Source organism: Anguilla anguilla, chromosome 2 (genome assembly GCF_013347855.1).
Source record: "Anguilla anguilla isolate fAngAng1 chromosome 2, fAngAng1.pri, whole genome shotgun sequence".
Taxonomy (NCBI): Eukaryota; Metazoa; Chordata; class Actinopteri; order Anguilliformes; family Anguillidae; genus Anguilla; species Anguilla anguilla.
In genome coordinates, this window is record NC_049202.1 from 31,624,144 (window position 1) to 31,652,141 (window position 27,998).

Sequence of the window (27,998 nt, forward strand, 5' to 3'; positions counted from 1 at the left end):
CATTGGGACCACCTATGTCCGCCATATTGTTTGCCCGCCATTTTGACTTTTTAGTTGGGGCGTGGAAGCTTTCTCCGCTAAAATGTCTGAGGCTCAGCAACCATAAGTTGTAGACCAACCGAATTTGGTAGGTGGGTTCCTATGGCCCCCCACTACCCAGGCACTACAAATAACCTATATCGGCCAGATGGTGGCACTATAACAGAGGGTCATGTTTAAAAGGTCATAACTCCCACACCGTAAGTCAGATCAACACAAAACTTCATCCACCGATGCATCTGAATGTGCTCTACAACTTTGCTACTGGGACTGTAGCTCCAAATCTAAAGTGTTACGATATCTAGTGAACTTCTTTACGGCAAACGGCTAGAAGACATCCATGGCGACGCAAGTAATCCGACACCGTAGGGTCTAGTTTTTATCAGTGAGGGGAGGGTCTGAACGTCGGGGAAGCAATGGAAGACAGCGCCAGCCAGAGTGCATGCTAGGCTACTAAAAGTTTGTTAGTAAAAGCTTTTTGAGAGGATGAATAATTACTTTTCTTTGGCATGGATCCATTTGAAGACCATTTGTATCGGGTGAGTTCGTTTAGTCTTTGAATCTGTCATTATGCTGAGAAAACAGCTAAACCATTTTATTGATAGGTTTTGAGTTTCTGTGCAAACGCGCGAAAACACGCTGGTATAATACAACAATGACGGTAATACATATATAGTCCGCTTCATTTTTGAATCTGTCATTAAGCTGAGAGAAATCGTATTCTCAATTTAATCTCTTAATTCACTGTAAGCTTAGGGTTGTAACTAGGTAGCTGTTTCGTAGGTGACTTAATGCACTCAACAACACCTTCATTCATATTTCCAAACCTACTAAATACTGCACCAATGACCACAAAAATGCTCAGCTAGATGTAACTTGTTGCAATGAAGACATTCATCTGACACAAGCGCTTTTAGATGCATATTTAACGTTGCCTATCGGTTTTGCGAATCAACTGTTATAACCTGTTAGTCAAAGCCGTATGCCAGTGACCTCATGTCAGCAGTCAACCAATCATCTTCTTTACGGCGTATGCTGGCACTGCTTACTAACTACGCGCTTTTAATTTCTGGAGGAGGTCTGCGTCTTCAACGTGGCCGTGGTCTGCAACCGTCGCACGTGCCGCACATTGCGCACAACCCCTACACAGACCCATTTTTACATGTACTATGCAGAAGTGTAAAACAGGCTTTAGTGTTACGACATAGTAAAGGCCTTTACGCCTAGCGGCTAGGAGACATCCATGGCGATGCAGTAGATATGTTGGGTGAAGGTATATGATCATGAGAACAAAACCATTTAACCCTCCTATTATGTTTGGGGGCAAATTGACCCCATTCAGTGTTTACGGTCTCTAAAAATATGGTTACCATACTTTTTTCAGCTGGATATTTCATGACTTTTCCTAACTTTATGGGAAAATGTGGCAAACATGAAATTAACTGAAAAAATTATTTTCAATTTCCTGTACACATGTTGTACGCATCGGTGTTGTTGGGGTCATTTTGACCCCAAACTCTATTGTTATATAAAACCATCATTTTGATCTTGTTTTTGTTGTGTTGGCTGAGTGCACTTTCACATTAATTTGTGTGTGTGTGTGTGTGTGTGTGTGTGTGTGTGTGTGAGAGAGAGAGAGAGAGAGAGAGAGAGCATGCGTGTGCGTGTGTGTGATGAGAAAACATAGTTCCCACAAGATCTATGATCATTCTCGCAACATGGCGGCGGGGGAAAACATATAATAAGGGCTGCACACACAGCACTCTAAACCATTTCTCTTTGCATTTGTGCCTCAACTAAAGATTTTGACAATGACTACCAGACAGAGGTGTATATTTTCTGCTACTGAGGTTCTGTCACAGATCTTGGAGGGTGAAAGTGATTTAGATGAGGATATGTCTGAGACTGAGGATAATGTTGAGGAGGACCCTGACTATGTGGCATCCTCCTCTGATGATGAGAATGAAGCCTTTGAGCACGGCCGGCAGTAGCTATGGGCAGGGGTGGGCTCAGCCCACCCAAACGTGCGTCTTGCCCACCCAATCAAAAGTTAAGAAAAAAAAATGTTTTTGTTCAGCCAATGGAAAAATAGCACAGAAAATACCAGTACTGTTTCTAACATCTGATTAGGTGGGCAGCCTACAGCCCGCCTCCAAAGTCGCCCACTGCCCACCCCCTCTTCTCGTCGTGTTCAGGGCAGGCACAAACACACACTCAGAGCTCTGAAGCAGACCCGTCCGCTGCACAGTCAGTTTGTTTACATGATGTTTGAAAAAGTCGATTTATTGTTTTAGTCCGGGTAAAACTGGACTTTTAAAAATCATATAAACATTGTAGTCCAACTGAAATCGTACAAAGTCGATTTTTTCAGAGTCGGACTAACATACCTAGATAATGCAGTTGGGGGTCGATTTACTACGGCATATATACACTTCAATAGGCCAAAAATTAGCATGGGCGGTCTGCGTACGTTCCGTAATTTACATAGCAACTATATGCTCACTGTGGCCAAGCGGGATCGATAACTTTTCAGAAAATATATCTTTAAAAGATTTAATTCAGTCTTCTACTGGGACTTTTGCCGTTTATTAAGGGTGTGACAGAAAATTTTGGTGCCGCTGACTATAATCGAATGTTTTTCACATACCGTTCGATTGAGCAAGTAGGCTACCATTCAAAGTAGCCTACATTTTTATGGGTTAGTGCTGTCCGATTGTGCTAGCTACACATTAACCCTGTACGGCAATCAAAAAAGGCTAACAGTACCACTTAATTATTGTCACTTCTATCACCACTGTACTGAACTAAAAAAGGCGACAAAAGACTTTTTCTGTGAGAAATTCATTGTCAAGCATACACTGCTGGTGACATTTCTGGACGGACGAGGAGACCAACTTCATGCTATCGCAACTAAACTAAATATTAAATATTCTAAAATACATGGATGGAAAAAAAAACGCGTAATGGCAAACTATTCAAAAAAGTTGCAACAAAATTGGAGGAAGCAGGATTTATAAGAAGCTTTCATCAGACACACCTCGGTCAATAAATCGATTATTTCCAAGTCATGTATATTGGGACAATGACAATAATCCAATTAAATCTAATCTTTGGCCAAATCAAGCTATTAATATAGATCAATTTCAACTGTGCATGTAAACGTACTGAGTGTCTCTCCTCTCGGAGCATGCCGAGGGGGAGGGGTGTTGCTATGACAACTATGAACTCTGATGGCTCACACACAGGGCAAGGCAAAGTAAAAGCACACACACGGTCTCACTGCTCGTGGAAAATCACACTCAAATGCATAACCTGCTCTAACTCGTGTATGGATTGGAACAAATTAGTGTTCTAAATGTTAGTTTAACTTTAGTTTTTGTTTATTACGCTTATTTTTTTCAGGGATCATGTACAAAAACAGTAATCTCAGAGAGAGGAGATGCTTTGCATCAGATTTAGCTACTAGCGAATTTCCATCAGTAGTCCATTTGCATCAAATCAAATTTATTCGATGAAGGGAGAAGGACAGACTGAGGAGATTGATCTGTGTCTGCCAGACCCCTACCCAATGTCCCGCCCCCAGCAGCAGAGAATATTTCCACAGACTAACAGATACCACACTACTACTTTTTTAAACATATAATTACGGTGACTTTTTTAGAAAGTTCACCCATTCTCTCAGTTTGTGAATGCTGTGCTGTTAGCGAAAGCTGATAGTTTGACTAACATTACAATCCATTCCATTCATTTACTTTATCCAAAGCGACTTACAACACTTGCTGTGCAACGTTTTTTTAAGCCTGTAAGCAAGCCTAGTGTTACCTCTGCCTCTAGCGATGTTGCTGCTAGCACATCAGAGGCTCCGGCTACTGCTCCTGTACCCTCCACAAGCACTGCCCCAAAGCAGTTTCCTCTCTCGGCTGCTTCAGCCCCACCTCACGCGGTTAGCGACTTGAATGGCGATGTACCATCCCAGCCAATATTAGCTAGCTACCCAAAGCGTGCATTCGGTGCTATATTACGATCATTCAATCCTACCTGGTACCGCACCCGACCACGGCTGGAGTACTCTGTTCTGCGGGATGCATGCTTCTGTTTCCCCTGTCGGAAATATGTCACTGCTAATGAGAGGGATGTTGTTTTTACCTTGCGTTGTTTTAACAACTGGAAAGCGGCACTCAAGCGTGACAGGGGGTTACAGAAGCATGCATCCTGCCACAGTCATGTACAGGCTGCAGCCACCTGGTCTGAGCACAAATGCAGAGAGGCAACAGGGGAAACCATCGACTGTATGCTGGTAGGTAAAACGCAGCTTGAAAAGAATCAATATTATGTCAAGAGCATTGGTGGTGTAGTTAAGTTTCTGTGTGTGAACGAGTTAGGGCTCCGTGGAACAACAGAAACCCTAAAGCGTGACCACCGGGACACCGATGCTGATGACATTGCTGTGGGTCTTTTTTTTAAATTGTTTGAATATACCTTAGAGAAGGACGACAAGCTAGCTGATATTGCTAAGGGTATACCTAAAAATGCCAAGTACACCTCTAAGGATATTCCGAACAAGTTAATTGAAACACTGGCAAACATGGTTCTTGGAGAGGTCAGGAAAAGGTATGCAAACGCTGACTCTGCAGGGTTTTGCATGAAAAGTGATGGGACTAGGGACAGGTGTAATGTTGAGACTTTGTCTATAATGATTCGGTTTGTATGTAATTCCATGCCAGAGGAGCATCTGATTGGGTTGCTTGACTTGCATCAACTTGATGCTGAGTACATGTCCACTGAAATACTGAGACATCTTTCTGATGCTGGCTACAGTGCTGACAACATAGTTAGCCAGTGTTATGATGGTGCATCGGTGATGAGTGGAGTACGAGGTGGTCTGCAAGCATTGCTTCAAAAGAAGCTTGCTAGATATATTCCATATATTCACTGTTATAACCACCAGTTAGACTTAGTGGTTGTGCATGCCATGCAGGCTGAGCCATGTGCCAAAAAGTTTTTCAACCTCTTTAGTTCCCTGTATAACTTCTTCCGTCACCACTATGTGTCAGAAAAGTATGACGCTCCTTGTCTCAAACGACTGGTTGAAATTCGCTGGACAAGCCATTATGATGTGACAAGGTGCATTGTTGAGAATGAAGACCGTCTTCTCACTATCTTGTCAAAGATCTCAGAGGATGATGATGCCACAGTTGATTTGTGCACTGAGGCATCAGGCCTGTTAATTCAAATTAAGAGGCATCATTTCTTTGAGATTGGCAAATTTCTAGTGCGGGTGCTTGGTGTCTTGAAACCAGCAAATGCAATTCTACAGTCTCAGTCTGTGGATATGTGCACTGCTTGTGAGGTTGTTGGTGCATCACTGGAGTCCTTCAAAGACATCCGTAAAGACGATTGTTGGACAGAGCTTTCTCAGGCACCTGCTGGGGATGATTCACATAATCCAAAGAGAAGGAGAACACTGAGTAAACACCTTGGTGAAAGTGTTGTGCTCTCAACTGTGGGTCATGCAGATTCTGATGCTCCCACCATCACCCCCTGTCAGTCTCTGAAAAGATCCCTGCTCAACATCCTTGACAGGGCCATTTCAGAAATGGAAAACAGATTTTCCAAGAAGAATGTAGACATAATGACAGCCATATCCAGTCTTGTACCAAAATCTAGTGCATTTCTAGATTCCACCTTGTTGCTCCCTCTGCATGTGCTTGCTGGCACTGCGGCAGACGATGTGAGTCTGAAAAACGAAATTCTTATTGCAAAACCAATGTTGGCCAAGAAATGTCAAAATGAAATAGACCTGTCCACTGTGTGTAAACACCTGCAGGAGTGTAAGGAAGCTTTTCCTGTGTTGCATAAATTGTATGTAACAGCCCTGGTAATTGGTGTGTCTTCAGCATCATGTGAGAGTTCCTTCTCCACACTGTCACGAGTCCTAACCCCCTATCGTCGCACCATGTTAACTGAAAGAAAGAGGAACTTGGTGATCTTGGCCCATGAGAAATCAATAACAAATACCTTAGACATGGATGAATTTGTTAGAAATTTTGGCAACAGGAAAGGGAAACAGGAGACTGATGTTGTAGATATATATATATATATATGTATGTATATATGTTACAAACCTGTAATTTTACAAGATGTATCCATAACGTTACACAAAACATTGGCTAAAATACTAACACTGCAACATGGAGAGTCACGTTAATTGCCTGCTTAGCAACCGAGTACAACTATCGCCAGGTAGTTAAGTGCACATTCAGACAGTGTACCGAGAGCTATTAACTAGCTAGCTACTTATCATACTATCAGATATCATAGTTCATTCATTGACAACTAGCTAGCTAACAATGACATTAGCTGGCATATTGATAGGTAACGTCACAAATATAAGATTACCGTTACCGTTCTTTCCAACCGCTGTCAGTCACTGACTTTAGCTGACGTTGTCATAAAAGTTTTCCCGACCGTGAAAACAGCCTGGCTTGTTTACATTTTGGACAGATGATACTGGGTAAATCCATCGCTGTTTCCGTCGCAGAACTTTCGACACAAGCAAATTCGGAAGCGCTACCCTAAAATTTGTTTTTACCATTTTTATTTCTATAAGGGTTATGGGAAGTGAAGTCCATAGTATGATCGACTTGAGCATTCACCTCTATTTGTTGACTACATATCCCATGTGTGCTTTCGTAAGCTCAAACTCTTCGTGGCCATGGGGGTAAACCACTGCTACTGTGTGAAGAGGGGAGTCAATAATTCACGTTATGCTTACAGGCGTTACAGTCCTTTCCGCATAATTTTGAAGCCATCTTTTATTGCTGTTGCAGCCTTTATTGAAAGCTTTACATGGGAAAGGGATCAGTTATGATTAGGGGGGACAATTAGATTCTTTACAAACATTGGGGGGGGGGACGTCCCACCCGTCCCCCCCGGTTCCTACGCCAATGGTTGCAGGCATAGGCGATTGGCGTAAAATAAATGTATTATTATATTATAATAATATTATTATTCTTATTATTATAATAGCCAATTTGTTATTATAGGTGTATCCCCTGGTGTCGCAGCCCTCAGCATCATCAACCTCCTCAACAACGCTGATTATATTATCTATTTTGTTTATTTGGACGCTCGTTGTAATATCCTCATATTGTCAGGTTATTTATTCAGACGTAGCCTAGATTGGCCGAGCGAGGGCATTCGTTTATTTAAACGTTTTGAAAATGTTCCAAGCTAGGCCTACTTATTATTTAATGAAGTTGTATGCGCAATGTTTTCTTGTCGGCTAGCTATTTTTATTTGCCAGAGCGCTTTGTCCGACAGTGATTGTTTTTTTATTGTATCGTGATGAGATTGCACCTGTTACATTTTCTGTTACTTAGGCTAGTGATCTGCTGATTTTATAACGACTTTGTGCTATAAAATTTAATTTTGGAAATAACTGTTGTGTTATTTGATCCTTTTAATAAACGGGAATATCAAACTTGAAACCCTTCATTCACGACTAGGCTATACAATGGATCCCTCTACTGGATCTATAATGAACTGCAACTTTCGGTTATGAAAGCTAATTCGCTTATATCACGCCGGTCGCCATTTTGAAATATTCCTGTGCGAAAACGAGGCTATGGTGGGAAGTGTTCTAGGAGCGGTGCTTACATGAAGCAGAAAAGCGATTTGAGTCTGTGATGCTACTATGGCATATTGTTGTGTACCACGCTGTAAGTCGTATCAAAGACGAGAATGTGATCATGGCTTGTCTTTCCATCGATTTCCGAGTAACCCGGACACCCGTCGCCAGTGGATTGCCATGATAAGGAGAGATGTTGGACCTTATTTTCGGGTAATGTAACGAGCTAGCTAAGCTAGCGTCTAAGTTAGCTAACTTATCGTTAGCTTACCCTGATAATAACCTCCAAAAGTTCGTAAGATTAATTTACACGTCAACACTCACCTTAACACATCTCTCATCTCAGATCACAGACAGCGCAAGAGTGTGCTCCAAACACTTTTCCAAGGACTGCACATTAAGATCGCTTACCGGTTTGAACAAACTGAAAAACGGGAGTGTGCCGTCTTTGTTTACATGGTGTCAGCCCAAGACCAGAAGGACAATTCAACGCTTCCAGAGGTAACTGTCATCTGACATTAGCCAAACCATTTCCGTATCAGCATGAAAAAGATAATAAATGCATTTAGATCAAACCTACTAGACCATGCGTACATTTGTGTGGACAGTGCTGCGACGAAAACAGCGATAGATTTACCCACTAGCCACAAATGTTCAAAATGTAAACAAGGCAGTTTTCACGGTCGGGAAAAATTTTATGACACCGTTTGCTGATTAGCTAGCACACCGGCACAGCCTACGGATGGCAAAATCGTTAACTTACCTTCGATATCAGTAATGTACCCCTCTATCCAGTTGCTGTATCCTTTCAACAGCACTGTCGACACAAATTGAGAGAGATTTACGAAAGTTCGTTTTTTATGCATAGTCTAGTAGGTTTGATCTAAATGCATTTATTATCTTTTTCATGCTGATACGGAAATGGTTTGGCTCATGTCAGATGACAGTTACCTCTGGAAGCGTTGAATTGTCCTTCTGGTCTTGGGCTGACACCATGTAAACAAAGACGGCACACTCCCGTTTTTCAGTTTGTTCAAACCGGTAAGCGATCTTAATATGCAGTCCTTGGAAAAGTGTTTGGAGCACACTCTTGCGCTGTCTGTGATCTGAGATGAGAGATGTGTTAAGGTGAGTGTTGACGTGTAAATTAATCTTACGAACTTTTGGAGGTTATTATCAGGGTAAGCTAACGATAAGTTAGCTAACTTAGACGCTAGCTTAGCTAGCTCGTTACATTACCTGAAAATAAGGTCCAACATCTCTCCTTATCTTGGCAATCCACTGGCGACGGGTGTCCGGGTTACTCGGAAATCGATGGAAAGACAAGCCATGATCACATTCTCGTCTTTGATACGACTTACAGCGTGGTACACAACAATATGCCATAGTAGCATCACCGACTCAAATCGCTTTTCTGCTTCATGTAAGCACCGCTCCTAGAACACTTCCCACCATAGCCTCGTTTTCGCATAGGAAAATTTCAAAATGGCGGCCATGTGAAATAAGCCTATAGGCCTGCGGTATATTCCTAATTTTTAAACGTGTTTTTGTGAGAACGAACGTTCGGGGCTTCGTTCGGAAACACCAACAAATGTCCAAAGCCTAAAAAATGGCATTCGGACCAGCCCTACCCTCCACTGACTCAAATCATAGGGTAGCAGCAAACTTAGAAATGCTGCTTCACTACATCCCAATTTCCCTGCTTCAAATTGTTCTTTATAAATTAGAATAGAATAGAATGCTACTTTATTAATCCCCATGGGGAAATTAATCTTCTGCATTTAACCCATCCAAACACCCCAACACACAGCCATAAGCTGGAAAGGCCTGAGGGCACAATGGCTTGCATCTGATCTAGACTCTGACAACCCTGCAGTTGACAACTGTCATTTTGCCAGATTTTTGTGCCATCTGGCCAGGGATTTTAACCTACAACCTTCGGGCTACTAGTCCGCTTCTCTAACCTCTGGGCTACCCACCGCCCAAGTTGCCCACCTATTATTTCTACCAGCACACCCTAATATAGCAGGCTAAAACCTGCCCTGCCTTTGAGATACCACATTCTGACCCTCCTTTTGTTTCTCAACCACCAATAAACCGTCCTGTCATCTCTCAACCACCAAGAAACCCTCCTGTCATCTCTCAAACCCCAAGAAACCCCCCTGTCATCTCTCAACCACCAAGAAACCTTCCTGTCGCCTCTCAACCACCAATAAACCCTCATGTCATCTCTCAACCCCCAAGAAACACCCCTGTCATCTCTCAACCACCAAGAACTGACATGTTCTCTTCCAAAAATAGAGATCTACTATGGTTCGGATCCCCAGTTGAAAGACAGGGTAGGCTTAGTGCTGCTAATATCATCAAAATGGTTCCAGGCTCCACCAGATAGGCTATGCTAGCAGTCATGTACAAGACATAAAGTCTGCATTTGAAATCTTCATAACACCATCAATGCAAAAGGATATTCTTGAGATGACAAACTTAGAGGGGAGGCATGTGTATGGTGACAATTGGAAAGAGCTGGATGTGACTCACTAGCAATCCTATATTGGGTTGCTTATTTTGGCAGGAGTGTACAAGTCAAAAGGTGAAGCAACAGTAAGCTTTAGAATGCTGACACTGGTAGGGCAATTTTTCCAGCCACAATGTCTCTGGAGACATTTCATGTTTTCTCCCACATTATATGCTTTGATGACAGGGAAACAAGGCAGAGTCAACAGGAGTGTGACAAACTTGCACCTATCTCGTCTGAATGAAGAATTGGTACCCACGGGTACCTAGTTGAGCTGTTATGTTCATTTTTTATCAAAACTCAATTCTGGTGATTAATTTACTTTTTATTGGTGTTTCATCATTATTGAATAACTGTCATATGTTACTTATTGATGCTCTGAAGTGTTTTCTGAACCTAAACATTTGAAATATTTGACATTTTAAATATTTTTTCCTGGGGTCAAATTGACCCTGAACATAAAATGTTACTACGCTTGATAATAAAAGGTGTTTCTTTACAAATGTTATTTTTCTTTTTTAATGAGCACTTAATACCAACATAAAGCCCTGCAAACACCAAAACATACTTTGTTTTCCATTTTAGGTCAATGAATGAGATTGTACAGTCATTTGCATATTTCGCAATCGTCATATAAAATCAATACTTGATGTAAGGGGAGGATGGGGGGAGTCATGTTTTATTTACTGGGCTATTAAGATGGTCAGTAGAAAGGCCTAAAGTAGCTGAGAGAGAAACTTCGGTAACACTTTCAGTTACAATTATTTTCTGCAGGTTTATATTGCTGGGGTCAAATTGACCCCAAACCTAAAAGTTGTTAGTTAATTTGAACATAATAGGAGGGTTAAAAATCGCTCCATAGGGGGTGAGATAGTGCCAATGCTTGGACCCCTCTCAACATCGCTTGCGGCTTTAGTCATGCTTATTTTTTTTTGCCTTTATATTTGGTGAATAAATGGAGAAAAATATAAGAATAGTTTTGTAAATAATTTAAAAAAGGGGCGCAAGCTACTGAAGAGTGTTGCCATATATGCCTATATACAGCTATAATGAATGCAAATCATCTATATAAATTTCCACACTGAAACCTCTTCATATTTGACAAGCAAATAAAGTGGACTAATTATGGGGAAAAGCCTGTGCAATTGACTCTGGAAGGCAGTGTTACCAGATATGCTCATATACTGTACAGTTACAATACACCTTAAATTGTCAAATCTCATAGTTATCATGGTGAAAAATCTTCATACTTCATTCATATAGCCTAGGCCTTGCTTATCAACATTCAGCTGAAAGTGTGGACTAATTCTAGAAGTCCTGTGAAATGATCTCTTAGTGATAGTGTTGCTGGATACAATGATACAGTTATAAACAACTTGAATGGTCATACAGTATCTTAAAATAGTATGCAAAAAGTCTAGGCCTTGCTCATCTCAAATCAAATTATGTCCTAATTATGGAAAGATCCTGTGTAATGATCTATCAAACCTACTATACAACCATTTACAGCTATAATGACCTTAAATATCTCAAGATTATGACAGCAAAACCTCCTCATATTTGGTATGCACACAGTCTGGCCCTTGCTTATCAGAAATTAAGTCAAAGTGTGAACTAATTGTGCAAAAATCCAGTGTAATTATCTCCTAAATTTAGTGTTGTCATATAAGCCCATATACAGTTATAATTACCTTAGAAATGGGAATATCTCAAAGTTCCCACAGTAAAATCTCTTCCTATTTTGTATACATATAGCCTGGGCCGGAAGCATATCTATGTTCCCAAGGTTCTATGTTTCCAGGGTCCTATGTTCCCCAGTTCAATATTCTGTTAACACACATTAACGCTCCTATTGTATCCGGGTAAAATTAGACCCGAACCAATGGTTATCATTTTATTTGATTTTTAGAGCTGGGGAACATAGGACCCTGGGAGAGCACATATGCAGAGCTGGAGAACATAGGACCCTTTGTCATGTTCCCATTATGTGCCATATAAATCTGGGGAACATAGGACCCTGGGAGCATAGGACCCTTGGAACATAGGAATGACCCCCCTGGGCCTTGCTCATCACCAAACAGTTGAAACTGGAAACTGTTTCAAATATCCTATGTAATGGCTCCCTAAATTTACTGTTGTTATATCAGCCCATATAAAGGTATAATTACCTTAAATAGGCATATCATAATATTGCCTCAGTAAATCAGCTTCATACAGTTGGGTGACAGATTAAAGGAAAAACCAACATTAAATGTTTTAGTAAGGTGTTGGGCCACCACAAGCCACCAGACCAGCATCAATGCACCTTGGCATAGATTCTACAAATACATAATTTTCATATTCAAACTATTCAGTCACCCTCGTGCCCTGTAGGTTGGGTCATTGTGTGATAGGAGGCTCACAGGACAACAGCTTCAAGTACAGCTTAACAGTGGTCAAAGTAAGTAAGACTCAGTTTCAACTGTGAAGAGAAGACTTCAAGCTGCAGGTTTGACAGGTCAAGTGGCATTCGAAGAGACCACTCTCATCAGGACAGAAATGTTTCATCATAGGATAAAGATGATACCAGAACTCAGATAAACTCAGAATTACTTTATATTCATTTGCAGTGACCCTTCCCTCTAAGGCATGGATACTCAAATCTGGACCTCAAATCCAAATCCAGCCCTGGTTTCTTTTCCCCCTTGGTAATTAACGAAGCAATTAGTGCTACTGATTGGCCAGACTCTATTCACACCTGACTTCCAGGTAAAGGGAGGGTGGAAAACCAGCAGTTCTTGGATCTCGAGGGCCATGATTTAAGTAACAGTACTCGAAGGGGACAAGTGGATCCAAATGATGCCAGGAAAACACCTCCCACAGCAGAGCCACTGGACCCCATCACTGTTTCGGTCAAACATTCAGGCCTCTAACAGTGTATGCCATACATGCACTTGCCCACTTGTCGAGAATATGGTGAAGGATGACTCATTGGACTATATCACTTTTCTCCCCCCATATCTCTGTAGACCAGTGCCTATGGTTTTTGAATTCATATTTGTAATGAGGGGCTTATGAATATCAACCTTATTATATCCCTCTGTGTGTAGTTTTCGATGGACTTTTCTTGCTGACAGTCAGATCATGTCCTCCATTGACTCAGTCACCTGAGGAAGAGTTGCAGTTTTGTTTTTCCTTACATATCACACTAAAGCACGAGCACCACAATCAAACGTGTTTTTCTGAATACAGTTTCCAACCCAATTTACTGATGCCTTTCCCATATATCTAAATGCAGATGTCCCTTTAGTCACTATTCCTATTGAAACAGTAGCAAGACGAGTGGTCTTTGTGACTGAAGCTCCTGCCATCCATTTCCCAATAACAAAAAATCACAGGTAATCTAGCCTATTCTCAAAGGTAGCATTGTCGACTATTCCTAAATTTCGTTAACATTACATTTAGTCATATCTCCAACATGGTACAATGAAACATTTTCTAATTCAGTATGCATACAGTATTTTTCATATTTCCCATATATAATTATAATAACATGAATTGTTTACACCCCAGTTCTCCATTGCTGCGATAAAACATTTCATGTTGGGTGTGCATATAATGTCAGCTCTGCAATTGTATTAAGTAGCAGCAGTATAGTAAATATACTGATTTACTGTCCGACTGGAGTATTTCATTTTCGAAATACCAGGTGAAAAGATAACTCCGTTGTATCAGCCGTCTTGCTTTGTGTTTTCTCACGTTGTACTTCCTGAAGTACAACTCTACTCAGTGTATCTGTGCGATGCACGTTCCAAAAAGCAATTGTGCAGTCGCGGTATAACTAGGCTGCTGTTATCGCTATTAATTTTCACGAGTTTTAATGGCAAGCGAGGACTTTCATTCGGATAAGAACAGTTTTTTACCGATCTGCTCCTTGCAAAGAGTTCGTTCACAAAGTGACACTTCGGGTTTTAGAGCGCGAATATTCAGCAGACTACAAGCTGCCTGCTCAGGTAAGACAACCAGATGTACGATTATGGCGGGGTTTGCAGGGAAATCAAATAATGGCTGCGATGAGAAAATCTATAATGCATTGCTGCTAAATCTCCAGAATCTTACTGTCTATCATAACATTTAGCTGTTCGTATTTCCCTATCTACTGTACTTTTTATTTTAATTTTATTATTTGCATGCAGCTGTCTAAAACCTTTCGTCAATAATGCTGATATAACTTCTTAAATGACTAGGGTATATAGTATATATCTATATAATACTGATGTTTTATTTTTTATTTTATTTGCTATACGTGTCAGGATGGAAAGAAATAGATATAGAAGTGAAAAGTGAAATTCCTTTTTGATTTTGGAATGCACTTGTAGGTACAATATGAACTCAAACCTTATGGTCTAGGCTCATGTAACTCAGTAACTAATAGTATCTATTGCCTTTTCTGGTTAGTATGCCTGTGCTGGTACTGTAGTTACATAATATTCTTTGACTTGCTGCTCCAAGATTACCTGCTGTAATTAGCATCTCTAGCAGAACACACATAAGCTCTTAAAATGTGTGTGTTTTTAATTGTTTTATGAAACATGAGATCTGTTGTAGGAAATTATAATATTTTGAAATATAAGAATATGAATAATAATAGATGCTAATTAAACAAATCACAAATAATCCCTTTGTTTTAGGACTGAAATTAATTTAGAAGAGATTCCTATTTCTGAATGAAAGAATTGTGTTCTCTGCACTGGTTTGGCCTGCTACACGTTTGATTCTACATACTCTTAAATTGTGTGATCATATGTACAAGACTAAACAGAAAAGGTGTTATATTGTAGTTGCATCATTTCAAAACAATTGTCTCATCTTTATAGTTGACTCCTAAGTGGGTTGTTTGTGTCCATTGCCCTTTGTGTTTTATACCTGCAAGAACTGAAAGTAAACTGAAAATCTTTGTTCTCTAACCATGTTCAAACAATGTTGTCATATCCATAAAGTCAAAGCGGTCTAATCTGAAATGGAGTAAGGAGATCGTAAAAATGGTGTGATTGCTGTGGAAACAAAATATATCCGCTTGCTTGCTGCAAGGAAAACACTGCTAAGGTCTTCTGTGACACATATCAAAACCTATGTGCTTTGCAACACTGATATAGAAGACAAACATTACGCATGCAAAAGATGTGGGTTGATGTTTCACATTTCAAAAGGTCTTTATCTGTGACCTTAGTTTGATGGTCTCTTCCTGTGCTTTTTCTGCGTATTTGAACAGCTAACGCCTGTGTTAGTGCCTGGCTCTCAGTGTAATACTCAATAATATGTAGCAGGGGCCTCTGTGAAATCTCACTATAGTATTTTCAGCTGCTCATGGACTACAAATGCTAAACCCTGTTATCTGCTTTGGTGATCTGAATATATCCATTAGATGGGAGGAAAACAGACCTCTGTTTGAAAGCACCCATCTAAATGTGTTATTGTGGAACACATGCCTGTTTAAGTGTATACCGCTCGGGGCTGAAGACTTTGCAGCTGTTTCATGTCAGTCGACTGGCTGCTGCATACAGACACTGCTTTGACACAACTTGCAGCCTGCAAGATTGTGAGTTGCTGTTCCTGTATTGATTCGGCTTAAATGCTGCATCATTTTAGGAAAATCATATTTTCACACTGATTTAATGGATCACAGGTTTGTTATTTATTAATGGATCATTAATTTACTATTTCAATCTCTTTTTTTTATATTTTATTTATATTCCATGTATTTGCTGAACTGTCAAGATTATCACACCGTCCTCTCTACTTGCCAATAACACCTGTCCATTCTTTTTTAGTCAATTTTTTAGACAGCCTATATGTAGCTAATGTTACCTGCAGTTTGAGCTGCAGTATCACTGGCAACAGTTTCACAGCAAAATAAAACTAGAAGAATGATGCAGTCCAGTGATGTAGAAAGCAGAGATTATAAGGAGAAATAGAAAACATTGCAGGTGGAGTGGAATGAAGATTTTACTTGAAATATGACTAAGCTAAGGATTAGATGTTGCCTATTGGTTTTTCCTGTGGTTTAGGGGAAAATGCAGCAGCTTTTTAATGGGTTACAATACATTTTGAAAGGTGTCCAAGTTTATGGAAACAACACACGGACCAAAATTCCCCCATGGACCAGAAGTTCAACTGTAAGCTGCTTTTGCAGTAGAGAGGTGTGGTCCTCAGGAAATACTTGTTCAACTGTCTACGTAAAACATCTAAGTAACCTTTGTATTTCATATGGAATATTACATAATACATTTCATTCTATAAAAATAAATAATATTATATGCATTCCATTTTTTATTTCTTTTAGGTGTTATAACTTTGGCACAATGAATTGGTCCTGAGCCACTACATAAAATAACCTGAGGCCCAAAGAGCCAGCTGAGGAAAAGAAATGAGTGACCACCCCTGGGCTGGTTTACTTTTTTTTTTGATGGTTAATTTAATTGTCCGCTAAACTATGCCTAAGGCTTTAATATTGATATACATTTCTGTTGTGTATTATTTACTGCTGGATTAATCCTGCATCAGAATGCTTATTATTCATAAATACAAATATTCAGAAATGGCCTAATACCTATATCATGTCATCATGGATATGGCAGGTTATCACTAAATCCTCAAATTATAACCAGTGATGGGGTGAGGTAAAAAGAGTGTAAATTTACATGCTGGAGTGTGGAGCAGGAACTTGCTTGTTTTAATAGAGCAGCAGCAAACAAGCAAACGTTTGCTTTCTGTTCTCTCTCACATTGTGAGAGCTACAACACACATAGCATAAGTGCTACTGAGAGGGAAGCGTGAAACTGTGGGCAAGGACAGAAACCATACAGCCCAATGCAGCACAGGGAGGGTTAACAGGTTTCCTTATCAAACATTCTGTAGCTTCTGTACTCATCATCAAATGTAGGCACATGGTGTGGGCCAAATACAAGATTGAAAATCTGAGAAGGAATGTAACCAACCAATGCATTCAGAAACCGTGCCTATTTGTTATTGAGTCTAAACCAGGAGATCACGTCGACTGCACTCAGAAGTGCTTAGGAAACAAGGCTATGTTTTTGTGGTTTTACCACAACATGAGGTCATGGGGACAATTGTGAGATCAGGTCTAAAGAAATAAGAAGTTTCACAAGTATAGCCCACCCCTTTTTATTTTCTGTTCGCAGTGCAGAAACACGTTCTGAGCTTTGGGAAACTAATTTGATGGTACCAAGCTCTTAAATGTCATGCAAAAAATAACAGCTGCCAGTTTGAAACCACTTCCTGCAGACCTGCCTAGTTGACATGTAACTTTGTTTCCAGAATAAAGCCTTCCTTGAACAGCAGTGTTGCTTCCGGCTTGTCAAAGACACTATTCAACTGACAGCCATGAAGGCACCCTTCCTGTATCGTATAATGGCAAATAAGTCTAGCGTAGGTAGGATGTCCTGCTTTGTACAGGTAATTTCTATACAAACAAGTTAATTAGACCTAATATTAATCCTGGACCAATTTTACACAATTTGAGGTTTGGGTGGGATGTATAAACAGATGTGTTTAAAAATTGTTAAAAAAATAAATAAATAAAAATAAAATTTGTCAGTGAACATAAATACATGCTTCTGTAGAATGTATTCCATTTTAAAGAATATTTTATGTTTCAGCATTTCATTGCTGTAATTCAACTGAATTTATCACGTACTATATTTATTTTAGTGTCTTAAGGTACTCACCTCTGAATTTAGCTCATATTTCATATACACACTACACAACATCCTGTTTTAGACTAATTTTCATGCACTGGTTCATTGCAACCTATTGTTAACCCTTTAGCGCAAACCTCCTAGTGACTGGCACTCCTGCAAACAAATTATCAGTAGAAGCAACAAACTCTGAGTTTTATATTTATTAGTACACATTACACAACAACTATGATAAATATGGAGTTTCTAAGTGCTACCATAGTCACGTAGGTCATTCATTTAACAAGCACCTCCTCTCTGCCGTCTCATCTGCAACTATATCATTCAAGCATGACAAAACCAAACAATAGCATCCATTTCACCATGAAAAATTAGTATTCTGTCATAACAATGAGATAAAGGCAGCAATAGCCCAAAGTTATGCCAGTACAATGGTGACAAACACTGCTTACTGAATAGCAAAATAAACAAGTGATTTTTGTGGAATTATACCACGTCATTCTACTATCAATATCTGTGACTAAATATGGAATAAATATACAATCTTACCATTGGTTTTACATGTAAAGATGTCCCTTTCAAGATTTAGTGGTCATTTGTTGAACAATCAATTTGAGAAATAAACATGCAAATATTTACAACAGCCATGCGCAAAACCCCACTTGCATTTTATTTCGGTGTAACTCCTTTCAGTTCATTCTCATTAAATTTTTTATTGTGTAGAGGACAGTACACGCTTTCCAATGGTATTTAACATGTTTCCTTAGAATTTTTTTACAAAGAGTGAGAGCCCCCTGTATCTCTTCAGCACATCGTTGTGCATTCAACTGTAGTATACAGTAATATACAAGCACCTGTTGAGGCGCAATTGTTTTATTTGAATTTTTATTTATTATTATTATTATTATTATTATTATTATTATTATTATTATTGTTATTGTTATTATTATTATTATTATTATTATTATTATTATTTTGGAAGATTTTACAAATTTTGCCAACTCAACAGCATGGCTAAAGCAAATTCTCTGGGAAGCATGAAGTCTAGCTAGGATATATACGGAAATGTACATATTGCTGCTTGTAACATTTTGATTATTTATGTATTTACGTCATATTGTTGATATTGTTATAATTGTATTGATCATAAGCAGTGGAGCAATTTTAAAGGGGAAGCTGGGCACCGAATTACACAGGGGCACATATATCAATAAACAACACCCCCCACCCACTCTTATCACAGTAAAATGTTTTTTTACAGACTACTAATAGGAATTTGGAATACCACACATAGGTCACCTATAGGGAATAATTCAGTGTCGAGTCTGGTCACACATGACAGTTTTGGATAGATTAGGCAAGGCAGGATGTCTACCCACCAGAGCAATATAAGACAAATATAGGCTATTTACGTTATATTGGTTCATCTTTGAAACAGCTATTCCACTGAATAGGCCTAATAGTTTTAGCAGCAGTGAAAATCCTGGCAGTAGCCTACAGCACAGTTGAAGAGTGATAGTTTTAAGATAACTTACAGTAACTTCAGCCATATTGCTCAGTTGTATGATCCCAAAATAAATAACATTAGATAAACAATGGAAGCATTCAACTAAAACTGAAATGCTTATGTGGACTTGTTTTCAGTCAAACGCAATAAATACAATTCTGTTAGCCAAGTTAAATAGCTAGCTATATCTGCCATTGGTAGGCCTATATGGTGCTACGTAAAAAAGCAACTTAAAACTAGAAGAGCCTGCCACAGATGTTTACTAGGGGAAAGTAGGCCTGTATAGCACATAAGTAATTTTGTAATGGTGTTTTTACAAGATGAAGCTACCCCAAGCAAGGACAGCGATATTGTTTATTCCATTTCTACTGTAGGCTAAATGATCAAATTTACCTCATAAAATCACGGCTCCAGTATCTTCTATTAGCAGTGATTTGTCCTGTAATTGTTGATATGCATCTATCCAAAGAATGGTATCAAAAGTTTTTAAGTATTGTAACATGTTGTAATGTGAATATTTGGACATTTGTGAAGTTATAAGTTAGGGAAAAACTGAATGAACTGTTTTTAATGAAAGATTAGGCCAGGCTCAATAAAAACAATGATATTGATTACATTTGGGTCTTTGATTTGTGATGTTATGCTGGTCTGAGTGGTTATTTTCAACCTGAAGTAGTTCATGTTTTTTGATGGGTCATTCTATGGCTTTTATTCTATAGCAAATTGAGGAAAGGATGTCTCTGTATTCTGTAAATTATGTTATTACTTTAACGTTACTAGCATATTGTCCTATATAAACTAAATGAATGTGATGCTATCTCAATCCTAAATAATTTGGCGCCCGCACTATTACCTTGGCCCACCCACAAATGAAATCCTGCCGCCTCTGCTGCTCACATGGAAAATCAACTCCGCATCTGTTCACACAGGACGGCGACAATGAAAACTGCCGGAACATTTAAGGGCTAAGATGCATGTGTGTGAAAGCTGGGGCTTTAGATTTGCTTTTAAACTTGGGTGCTCACTAATGGAACAGCCAAGTCAGTGTTTTTGACAACCAAATGACCTATAATTTCCCAATGTGTGTAGGGTGGCACCTGGGGTAGCCAATCAATTTATTTGGGGGGTCAGGTGCCACCACAGGCCCACCTCTGCACATGCCCCTGATTGTAAGAGACAACTGTTAGCCTATGCTAATAATAGTCAGCACTTTTGTATTTGGGGCTAACTAACAGCCCTAGCTGTTAGTAGGAATGGAAAATACTCATTCAAATTTACTGTATGCTGGTATGTGCTGGATGAATGTAAAATTTCCCTTGGAGTGATCATAATTGTAATGTGTCATCCCAGCCTCATGTAACAAAAGAATACATAATGTAGAGTGTAGAAAAACATACAAATGTGAATGATTGCATATTTATGTATGTGTACCACAGTGTGTCACAATGTGTTTGCATTATTTTGCGATCTTTCATCTTAAACTATTGTAAAGGGCCAGATCTACAGTGGGCTCCAAAATTATTGGCACCCTTGATAAATATGCACAAAAAATGCCGTAAAAAAATGCTCAACAATAATACAGTTATCGACATAAGCTTTATTTTCCAACATGTGTTAACTAGTGTGCTTGATTAATGATTCATTGGAATCAGCCAAAGTAATCAACCAAATAAAAGATATTTCCCCAAAAAACAGGTTCCACAATTATTGGCACCCCCGGTTTAATACTTTGTGAAAACACCCCTGGCAAAGATGACAGCCATGAGTCTTTTCCTATAATTTGTGATAAGGTTAGAGAACACAATTGGAGGGGTTTTTGACCAATGCTCCATGTAGATATATCTGGGTTTGCACTTTTGGACCCCCCTCTTCAGTTCAGACCACAGGTTTTTGATGGATTTAAGTCTGAAGACTGAGATGGCCATTGGAAAACATGGATGTTGATTTCACTTAAGCATTTCTGTTTAGATTTTGATGTATGCTTGGAGTCATTGTCCTGCTGGACAATCTACCTATGACCAAGTCCTAGCTTCTTAGCAGAGACCAAATATTCTGACAGAATTTCCTGGTACTTTGTTGAATTAATTGTGCCATTGATCTAAAATAGTGCCCCGGGACCACTGCCAGCAAAACATCTCCAAAATATCAATGACCCACCTCTATATTTGACAGTAGGTATGAGGTGGTTCTCCTGTATACATTCCTCTTTTGCCACCAAACGTGTCGATGGTGTGTATGGCCAAAACGTTCAATTTTGGTCTTATCTGACAATAACACTCTCTTTCAGTCATAATTCCAATGAGGTTTGGCAAGATCCAGATTCTTGGTTTTGTTTATTGTGCTCAGTAAGGGCTGTCTTCCTGCCGCCCTTCCAAAGACTTAAGCCGCGTTTCCACCAAAATTACCCGGAACTTTTAGTCCCAGGAACTACTTTACCAGGAACTAAAAGGTTCCTTCAGCCCATGGTTGTCTGCGTTTCCACCGCGGTCTAAATTAGGCAAATTAGCCCACTGACGTATGAAAAAGCGACGTTGAAAAAGCGACGGAATAAACCCCTCCGGGGTTTATTCCGCTTATATACAACGGGTTACCAACAATGACTATATATGGTTACTTTTGTATTTATTGATTTTCATATATCCTCTCAAACACATTCATTATGTTTTTATGCGAACATTCGCTTTCATGTCTTGACATCCGAAGCGACAGAATGCATTCACATTTATATGTATAACTGGCAACAACAGCAGAAAACATGCACACGTTGTAAACAATTTGCTGTTTGATTACTTTCTCGTCGTCAATTCCATATAGGCTAATCGCAAAATGACAAGAATAGAACGAAAACTCGGACTTGCGTGAAAATTTAAATTAGTAGTGGTACAGCCACCGTTTGCTTTCCTTCGAAGTTACTGCTAGCCGAGCAGCGAAGTGTGCCCTCCAGATGCGAACCATGCACCATAAATTAGTCCATAGTCTTCCTGGTCTTTTCGTGGAATTGAAAAATGGCAGTAAAATTGAGTAAAATTACGGCAGTCTGAAAAAGCTAAAGGGACGATTACTAGAATTAACCTGTTATTTTACCCTGCCAAAAAGTGCGGAAGGTGATTTCCAGTTTGCTTGTACTGTATCACCAATGTTAATTACGCAGAACTACCGCATACCTCACATAACTGTATCAAACGTTTTGAGTCAATTACAACGGGCTAACAAAGAAAATCCGGAAGAAAATATTCAGCAACCGAATTAATCCGTTTGAATGTTTTGGTAGCCTACGTAATATGCCGTCCCAGCACGAATGCTTAGCATTTTATAAAACGAATACTAAAGCAAGAAAAGAACAGAAGAGCACACGTTATAATTCCAAGACGTTGGCAGGCTATAACCAAAACTAGGCTACTGCGCCGCATAACATACAAGTTTGATTTGAAGTTATTATGAAAATAAATTGGTTTGCGGCTGCATATTTTCAAACATGGCGGGTAATGGCGGAAAATAAATACAAAAAAATGCTGCGAGTAGCCTACTCGACCAATCAGAAATGTTCAGCGCTGCAAGCTCCACCCAAAAGGTTCCTGTACTTTCGGAAAGTACTACCCCCCGAGCAGGAACCTTTTGGGGGGTAAAATAAAGCCCCAGGAACTAAATTTAGACCCTAGTTCCTGCGGTGGAAACGCACTGAGTTCCTCAAAAGGTTCTTAGTTCCGCGGTAAAGTTCCTGCGGTGGAAACGCGGCTTTAGTTGATATGGAGGTGCCATTTTATGTTTTTTTGACTTGTTGACTGCAAGAAACAAACCAATCTCTGTAGTTCTTACACAGTGATCCTTGGGTTATTAATGGCCTCCCTCACCATCTTCCTCACCGTCCGTGGGGACACCATGCACTTGCTTCCTGTTCCTGGCAAATTTGCAACCATTCCATATGTTTTACACCTTTTTATTATTGCCCTTACAGTCCTAAGTGGTATGTTTAACTGTTTATGTCTTTTTTTGTACCCATTACCAGACTCGTAAATTACCATCGGTCTCTTCTGAATTGACAGTTATTTGGCTTTTCCCATGCTGATGGATGACGAAGGGATTTTGTATGCTTGTTACCTCATTTTTATTCTATAGTGAAACTGGAAGTGATGGAATGACACAATATAGTTCCTTTAGACTGAGATGAACTAAATTAAGTAAAATTGTATTGCCAATTTCATTTTGTTTGATTTTACTTACAATAATTGTTAGGGATGCCAATAATTATGGCACCTATGGTTTTCAGAAAAAAATTAGATTACTTAAATAAAAAAACAGTGAAGCATGTGAGTAAATGTATTGAAATAAAAGTATATAGTTTTCCCATATGTTTGAACATAACATATAGATTATTATCTGTGTCATTTATCATATGCGGCCTTTTTTCTTCATTTTTATTAAGGGTGTCAATAATTCTGGAGCCCACTGTATATGCTTTTTAATGGTGAAAAAAAGCAGTTTATTCATTTTTGGAGAGGTTTTGGATAGGTTTATAGATCTGTATTGTTTATAGAACCTTATACTGATGAAAAGATAATTCTGACTTAAAAATGATGCAAAAGTTAGTTTATTGAGTCAAAACAGTTGGTTTGTTGTGAAATATATGATTATTTTATGATTTACAGCAATGCTCAATTTAGCCTAAATATTTTTGATAGATTTGGAGACACAAAGGTACGGCAAGGTATGCTGCTTACTTTTTGCTTTATAGATCTTAAGTAGTTTTACATATCACCTTCAAATTTAGCAAACTTGTGGTCAAGGAGTTTATGATCTATGTATAGTTTTGCATGCTATTTATTTCATTTCAGACTGAAGGAGAATAACTTAATTTTTGCATTTTTTCGAAGTGCATTTGTGGCACTTTATTTCTACCTAAATTATGAACATAATCTAATTTATCATTGTAAGAATACAAAGGATACAATTATGAACATAAATAAACTTTAACTATTTTACAAAATCAAAGGATAAGTACAGACGTGTTGTTTTTGCATTTACCCCTCAGTCTGCCTGACCTTGAACTAACACTTGTTCTCAAGTGGGCTACAGGTAGTGGGATACAGGTAGGAAGCAGTTAAACATGTATATCAGCAGGCTGCTAAGACTCTACAGACTGTTGTATGTAATGGAAAAGGTAATTGCATGTATGCCCCCCCACCCCCTCCGGTGGACTCATTAACTGCACAGTTTTTTCAGAAAACAGTGTATACTGTAAATGTAGGCCTACTATTGTGAGTGCCATGATGATTGGGACAAATAATTTTTTTTTCTTGACTTGCCTCTGTACTCCAAAGTTTTAGATTTGTAATCAAATAACATGTGGTTAAAATGCACATTCTCAGCTTTAATTGAAGGGTATTTCTATGCACTTTGGTTTCACTATGTAGAAATTACTGCACTTTTTTATAGATTGCCTCACCATCTCAGGGCACCATAATATTTGGGACATATTAATGCTAGTCATTTTTCGTACTTTGTCGCATATCCTTTGCAAGCCATGCCTGCTTGAAGTCTGTGACCCATGGACATCACAAGGACTGAGCATCTTCTTTTGGAGAGAACATTATTTTGGTAAGCCCAAGGTTAGGCCTATGTCTTGTAAAATTATTTCTCAGCCTCATAAAGGCTTCCTTGACTTTCTCTGGCAGAACTCTGGTCCTCATGTTGATAATCACCAATAACAATGGCTCCAATGGCAATAAAAAGCCTAGTATCAAGACTAGATACTTAGAGATCTCTTATACCTCTACTATGGAAGCAATTGAACATACCTAACTAATCAGAAATACCTGTGAAGCCATTTGTTCCAAACATCATGGTGCCTTGAAATGGGGGGATTATGTATATAAAGTGCTGTAATTTCTACATGGTGGAACCAAAATTTATAACAAATATGCTTTAATGAACCACCCAGCAAAGAATCTTCACTTTAACCACATGTGAATTGTTTGATTACAAATCTAAAATTTTGGAGTACAGAGAAAATAAAATACATGTTTTTCTTCCAAACATTATGGGGGACACTGTACATATAGCCCCTATTGCTTGTCCTAAACGATTATGATGAACCAGGGCTTTCATTGTAAAACTATGAATAACATTTGGATTATTAGGGAAGTTGCAATTGCAATCCAGCTTTATTTAATCTTACTAGCTAGTGAGTTGGGAGGTTAAAATCTAATGGAATGAATGAAAACTCTAAAAATTCTGGAGAATTGATTCACCAAAAGCTATCAAACTGCCTATCACTAGTTTGCAGATATATGTTGTAAACATTACTGTTCTGAAATATTTTTAATGAATTTGTTGAAAAGTATACTTGAATTGCTGTAAAATAAAATTATGCCATGACATAATTGTCTTTAGATTTCTGAAATTCATACACATTTTGTGTGCTGCATTATGCCACTTATGTAAGCAAAAAGCCATGTCATCCCCACCGCAATGTTGGGCTGAGTATATAAAATTCTCACCCAAATTTAGAATATCCAGTTACTATTCGTAGCCTCTTTCATGCGCAATCCCTCACTGACAATCCGGGAGAGTGAAGACAGCCGCGTTTCTTCTCGGAAACACGTGTAACCAGCCCACTTCTTTTCACACCGCAGGCCACAGCCAAACTCACGTAAGAGTTGGAGGAAGACGTCTCATGTACGGCTTTGGCATGCAGTCGATAGACACCAGCCCAACCAGTGGGGGGTTCCTAGAGAGCGATGAAACACAAACCTCTACCCGACTGAACCCTCCTATACCTTGGGCATGTTGCAGTATGGAGCTGCTGCCCTCTGTTTGCACTGGCACAGTCCAAATTCAGTTCAGGACTGTGTGGTTCATCCATGCACCACAGTGTGGTGCCTTAAAAACGGGCCACCCAGCAGCCCCTAACAAAACAATTTTTTATGTAAAAAGGAAATTTACTTAAATACACAAATGGATACACTCTGGCTACCGAAATAATGATGTCAATATGATGTCAATGTTACCCATGTTTTACAACATTTATTCGAGTAGCTTGGCCATTTGGTTCTTTGTTACGGCCAACCTCACTCCGGCTGTACCACAACAAATCTTCTAGATGAATACACACACAAAAGAACACAACAAACGAAGATGCCCCAACAGTCACAAAGGTAGGGCCATTTTATTATTTAATCGCTACTTTTCTGGTGCCATTATCACCTTAAGCACAATTGTGTGAAACTCTACTGCACATGCACATCACAAACAGCCCCATGTTATTAAACCAGTGCTCCAGCAGCGGAGAACTATACATCCTACCTGTTAAGGTTGAAACTTACCTGACTACCATGTATGTTGACTGACTACTCTTACTAAACCGCATATAAACAAATAAAAAATAAACAAATAAATGGCCATATATCTGGATATCAAGCCAGGTACAAAAAGTAGCCAACAACGTCATACTGTACTGTAGAACCTGGGGAAGGTGAAGGGAAGACAAATGAAATGGAATGAATAGTAAGACAATGAGAAATAACAATAGAGGATCAAATAGCACCATACAGTATGTATGTACTATAATCCTACATATGTAATCCTAGTAGGAAGAGGACATAGTAACATTGTCATTTAATTGTAAGCTCAACAAATGTCATTGTTTAAAAACCAGGTTATTCACGTACACTAAGTTTATATTTTCAGCAGCAGCAAAAGTGGACGATTTTACAGGAACATGTCTGATTTTAGCTGCCCATAAGTTTTTTTGTTATACAATAGCTACCTTGCTGGCCTAAAATGTCTAAACTTTTGTGGTACTTGGTTTGTGTGAATTTTCAAGATTTCAAAATTCTGGCACAAATTAGCTTCCATATTACCTGTAACTGTTTACACAGATATCACAGAGCCCCTCCCAAAAGGCTTTGATTGGCAATTACAAATCTGATCAGCACAGCAATTTCTATAGTGATTAATGAGAAAAATGAAAAAGAATAATATGTATTTCTGAAAGTCTTTGCAATATTACAGAGGGATTAAAACAGTATTTAATGGCTTTTCCAAGTAAAAAAGCACTGCTATTCATTTAGATTCGGAACAAGAACAGATATGCAAATCCCTGCTAATTGAATCCTTCCTTACCCTGGGTTACTGGCAGTTATGCATTATTATTGGCTACTGGTAATTATTTGCCATCTTGCTGGGTCACTGGCTATAGCTGCCACTGGCACAGTCAGGATTTAATTTCAATCCAGGGCTGTGTGGCCCATCCATGCACTAGAACATAAATGGTGCCTTAACCAGATGAACCAGCCAGCATTCTGTCAGCCCAAAATTTTAATTTTTGAAAGGGCTATTTTCTATTGAGTAAACCTAGCTTGCTAGCTGCTGAATTCAGGGTTATTACTGAAAGCCACATAATAGATTATCCACCCGGGAGCACACTGTTATTAAAGATGCAAACCGAGAATAGAGTTGAATCTGCTTTGTGAAGTTACAATAAAAAATCTAAACTTTAATTTTAATTGTTAATGAAATATATTTGACAGATGAGTATAACACAATTGCAGTTACAATTATAAAAAAAATAATGGTTTGTAAAATTTGGATGATTAGAATTCTGTCAAATTT

General features: G+C 39.0%; 1 protein-coding gene across 4 annotated transcripts in view; it reads left to right on the forward strand.

The window, feature by feature from the left end:
* Nucleotides 1-13,949: 13,949 nt before the first annotated feature.
* phactr2 (phosphatase and actin regulator 2) overlaps nucleotides 13,950-27,998 on the forward strand; it is a 92,461-nt gene continuing 78,412 nt past the window's right edge. For 2 of the 4 annotated variants that reach the window (XM_035404984.1, XM_035404985.1), the window contains exon 1: nucleotides 13,950-14,176. In XM_035404984.1, coding sequence (XP_035260875.1) covers nucleotides 14,044-14,176 — 133 coding nt within the window. In that variant the 5' untranslated portion in view covers nucleotides 13,950-14,043. The remainder of the gene's footprint in view (nucleotides 14,177-27,998) is intronic. The other 2 variants (XM_035404988.1, XM_035404989.1) reach the window with 2 other exon arrangements.